The sequence below is a fragment of the Elaeis guineensis genome, chromosome 13, assembly GCF_000442705.2.
Source record: "Elaeis guineensis isolate ETL-2024a chromosome 13, EG11, whole genome shotgun sequence".
Lineage (NCBI taxonomy): Eukaryota > Viridiplantae > Streptophyta > Magnoliopsida > Arecales > Arecaceae > Elaeis > Elaeis guineensis.
Genome location: NC_026005.2, coordinates 1,162,702 through 1,167,058, shown reverse-complemented (window position 1 = coordinate 1,167,058; position 4,357 = coordinate 1,162,702). Strand labels below are relative to the sequence as shown.

General features: G+C 46.1%; 1 protein-coding gene across 1 annotated transcript; it reads right to left on the bottom strand.

The window, feature by feature from the left end:
• Positions 1-494: 494 nt before the first annotated feature.
• On the bottom strand, positions 495-4,026 carry LOC105060899 (ferredoxin--nitrite reductase, chloroplastic). The gene is made up of 4 exons (XM_010944762.4): positions 3,546-4,026; positions 2,115-2,469; positions 1,490-1,778; positions 495-1,395 (listed from the first exon to the last, which is right to left on the bottom strand). Exons 1-4 carry the CDS (start codon positions 3,919-3,921, stop codon positions 643-645), a joined length of 1,773 nt encoding a protein of 590 aa, XP_010943064.1. The 5' UTR covers positions 3,922-4,026; the 3' UTR covers positions 495-642.
• Positions 4,027-4,357: the final 331 nt, after the last annotated feature.

The following is a 4,357-nucleotide window of genomic DNA, read 5'->3' as shown; positions in this document are numbered from 1 at the left end:
ACTGATGTTCCTTGAAAAACTATAGTAAGTAGGCATTCTTCTTGCAAGAAGCTATTAAAGGTTTTGATGTGCTAGTATTTTTTGTATATTTAACGAAGGCTCTTCAAGAAAAGCAAATCAAATTCTTCTTTGATAAGAAAACAATGAAAAGGTAAATTCAAGATTGAGGGTTGTAACTGATTTAGTAGTCATTGGATGATCATCGCGAGTAATTAGTGAAGTTGTTATACTGAGAAATGTGGATTCGAATATCTCATATTTGTAATAAATAGATAGAGAGTTCAAACGAAAAGGCAAAAGAGTAAAAAGATAAGAGAATAAAAATATCGTTTAACCAAAATATTAGAAGCTGAACTGTTGCATATTAAGAAATATCACGCCGTGTACCGTAATAGCCGGCACGATGCGATCTAACACATTAACCTAGACAGCATTTTGAAGACATTTGGTTTGTTGGGGCCAAGCAAGGGGGAAGAACACCACATAACCACATCTTTCCGAGGAGAAGTATTGCATAAAATAAATGAAACATATTGTTTTTTTTATAACAGGAAGGCCCACCGAAAATGGGGTTGATAAGACACATTTGACCTTTACAATTATTTGTTTGCTAAAGGGAAAGCCACATGGCATCAGCAAAGATTAGTCTCCACCAAGCTCTTCTTCGTCTTCCTCCCTTACTCTGGGGACTGCCCCAAAGTGCTTCACCAGAATGTCTGCAACCAAGGGAACCAAGTCCTTGCAGGGCACCCCTTTCTTGTACAGGTCCCCCAGATGGGAATCACTCCCAATTCTCCCACCCAAGTATACATCCACTCCCTCGCACACCTTCCCTTCTGCATCCTTTGTCATGCACCCCATGAAGCCAATGTCTGCCACCTGCACTTGTCCACAGCTGTTCGGGCAGCCGGTCCAATGCATTCTGATCGTCCGTTCCACCGACACCCTCTTCTCCACCTCCTCAGTCACCTTCATAGCCCTTGCCTTTGTTTCAATGATAGCCTGCCCACAGAACTGGTTGCCCGTGCACGCCACCAATCCTTTCATCAGAAGAGAAGGCTCCGGGGAGAACTTCTTTAGGAGTGGCTCATCGAGCAATGCCTCGACTCGTGAGTCCTTGATGTTGGGGATGATGATGTTCTGCTCGACGGTAAGGCGGAGCTCACCGGAGCCATACTCATCTGCCAGCCGGGCTAGCTCGAACATGTCGGAGGCCTGGACCCTGCCAACTGGGATGTGAAGACCCACAAAGGAGAGGCCTGCTTGCTTCTGGGGGTGAACTCCAAGATGGTCCCTCCTTTCCCATTGCTTCTGCACCAGATCCCCTCCTGAAGCCCGCTCTAGCTCTTGCATTGGCATCCTCTTCTCGACCTCCGACCTGAATACTTCTATCCCCTGGAAGATTTCAAGTTCAAAGATAAAAACACTGGAATCATCGATGAGGATTTCACATATCATGATTCCTCATGTTCCTAGGAACCGAACTCACCAGTTCATCAATGAGCCACATCATTCGGGTCTTCTGCCTATTCCCTCTGCTGCCGAGATCTCTGTAAGCCTCGAGGACTGCCTTGCACGCAGGGATCACATCATCTGCTGGGACCCAAGCATCCAGGGGCACTGCCTCTGCACATCTTTTGGGACTAAAGAATCCACCCACCAGCAGATTGAAACCAATCTTTCCATTCTTCATGGCAGGCATGTAGGCAAGATCATTGATGTGAGGATGCTCGTAAAGATCATGAGAACCGACGACACAAACATTCCATTTCCTTGGCCTGGTCGGACGGAAACATGGATTTAGCTACCAAATAATATTACCCTCCTAAAGCACATGAGAAGCCACAAGCAGGTGTGTTCATATATATATATATATATATATATATATATATAGCTTTCGTCTTCAACAGCAATACCACCCTTTTTCTTTTTGCGTGGTGAATTGCCTCATGTTAACAGTTAATTGACCCCAATATCGGTTGTGCGTATGTCTCTCATGATCGATATTGCCGAAGTTTTAGCGTGCATAGCATCGGTATGTGTGGTATTCAGCTTACTAGCTTGAAGGACAAAAGTAGCTCGGTTAATTATGGGAGAATGGGAGGACTACTTACAGGTTGGTGACTGCCGGGTTGCCGCGGGAGTTGGCGGTGACGAAGGCGGAGAGGAGGTTGGTGAAGGGACGGGTATCGATGATCTCGTGGGGGTCGATGCCGGCGAGTGGGTTGCCGACGGGGTTGCGGACGTTGTCCATGCCGCTCTGGAGGCTGGTGAGACCCACTCCGGCGAGGCCCTGCATGATGGCCGGGACGTCCGGGAGCTGGACGCCGCGGATTTGCCAGTTCTGCCGGGTGGTCACGTCGGCGCAGCCCTCCGGGCCGTATCCTTCCACCACGCTCGCCAGGTACCGCGTCTGCTCGCTCGTCGTCACCCCGTTCGGCAGCTTCAGCCGCATCATGAACCGCCCATCTGCCACCCAAAATAACGTCCCAATTTCTTAAAATTGCAATTCCATCATGCTCCCACGGCCAAAACGTTAAGATTTGTAATTCATAATTTTAAAATTTGCTCGACTCCGTTTTAAATTAATGGATTTGCCGCACCAATTCGCCTCGTTATTGAGTTTATTTTAAATTAAAGAAAGAGAATTTTTTTTTTAAAAAAAATACATATTTAGGCCTGAAAAGATCTACCAATTGTCGGATATGTAGCTAATTAAGGAGACTTCTTCGTCAGCCAATTTTGAGAAGAAAAAATATTTTATGATTATATTGAAAACTCTCCTGTTTCGACTCGATACGGTTTAAATTTTATAATTTTAATATTTTTTGATGCGAGAAGTTCACTGCACCTACATAAATTTATTATTTTAATTTGTTTTCTCTTAAGAAAGTTTTCTAAATGGGATATTGACCAGCACAGCGACCGTCCACCACAAGTGGAAACAAAAACGGCTTTTGAGCATGGGCAAGAGCCAGGAGGTCGGGTGTTATTTGCCCCTTCGGAAAAGCCAGTTTTGGTAGTCAAAACTAGTTCTGGTAGCTGTAATTGTAGGACAGAATATAAGAGTTTGACTTGTCCCTGTATGTCCGTATCGGCAAATTGACATCAATAAGGTCAATTTTCAACCAAAAAGAAAAAAAAATAACACCCCGAAATCCTGAACCGGGGATCTCTAATAACACTTTAGCAACTAGAGACTGTAGATTAAATATTTATTTTTTAATGCATTTATAAAAATCTAGGTACTTATATCTGCATCTATAATAAAGGTGCTCGATCGTCGCTTAATAATGTTGTCTGTCAAGCAATACCTTCTTTTGACTGGAATAAAATTATCCGCAAAAATATACATAACAGTAAAGTAGATCCTTATTCCGTCAATTATCCCGAGTTATTTCGCAGCCAAACGAGATCTAGAAACTGTTCATTACTCTACAGATCAAGAACGAAACCTGGTACCTAATGCAGGCTGGCATGCATTAATCCAATGTTATTACGAAAACTAAGGGGGAGAGGGGGAGAGAGAGAGAGAGAGAGAGTACACTGGTGCTTGCGGCGGTGGAAGAGACCGAGCCATTTCAGCCGGACGTCGATGTCGTCCTTGGAGAGCTTGGACTTGTCGATGTCCTCCAGCGGGGTGACAGCCAGCTCGCGGATGCCGTCCTGCATCACCAGCGTCATCGGCTCCTTCTCCAACTTAATCTTCTCCTGAGGATTTATCCCCGCCCGATACTTCTCCTTCAGCACCCAGTATCCCCCACCCTTCTCCTCCACCCTCGCCTCCAGCCTCTCCGTTTCCACCCCCGCTCCCGCCGTCTCTGTCGTCGCGGCCGCCCTCACCCAACCTCTCGCCCGCCGCAGTCGCCGGGACCGCACCGGCGGGGTCAGGAACTGCTGGAGAGATGTGGAAGACGCCATTCTTAATGGTGGTGGTGGTATCGAGCCCCGTGGCTTGGTGTGGTTTGGCCATGAGGAAGCCGGGAGGCTCTTCTTTAGTAGTGCGGCTCTTCTTTGGCTGCGGGCGGGCGGGCGACCGAGCGGGGAGGGCGAGAAGAGGAGTTGAGGGTTGGGCTCTTGGATGCTTCGAAAGGCCAGCGTCGCGTAGTGATCGTCTCAGCTAAATTACAGTGATGCCCTTTTCTATTTCATGTTTTATTAATTAATTCATAGGAGGATGCCTTTGTTAATTTATTCTTTATTAAGGTGGCAAGGTTTCCGTGGCGCCGTGATGGGAGAGTAACGGCTTTTATCTAAAACCGTAATTGACCGTTTAGATTTCTCAATACTATTCAACTCTGTCTATACTCAGATTATCTTCAACCTTTATTAATGAACTGGTAACCGTTATGAAATG

Coding starts and splice junctions, on each gene's coding strand:
- LOC105060899 (XM_010944762.4), bottom strand. CDS start 3,921: ATGGCGTCTTCCACATCTCTCCAGCAGTTCCTGACCCCGCCGGTGCGG. Junction 2,470..3,545: donor CCACCGCCGCAAGCACCAGT/GTACTCTCTCTC, acceptor TTTGGGTGGCAG/ATGGGCGGTTCATGATGCGG. Junction 1,779..2,114: donor AACCCGGCAGTCACCAACCT/GTAAGTAGTCCT, acceptor CCGTCCGACCAG/GCCAAGGAAATGGAATGTTT.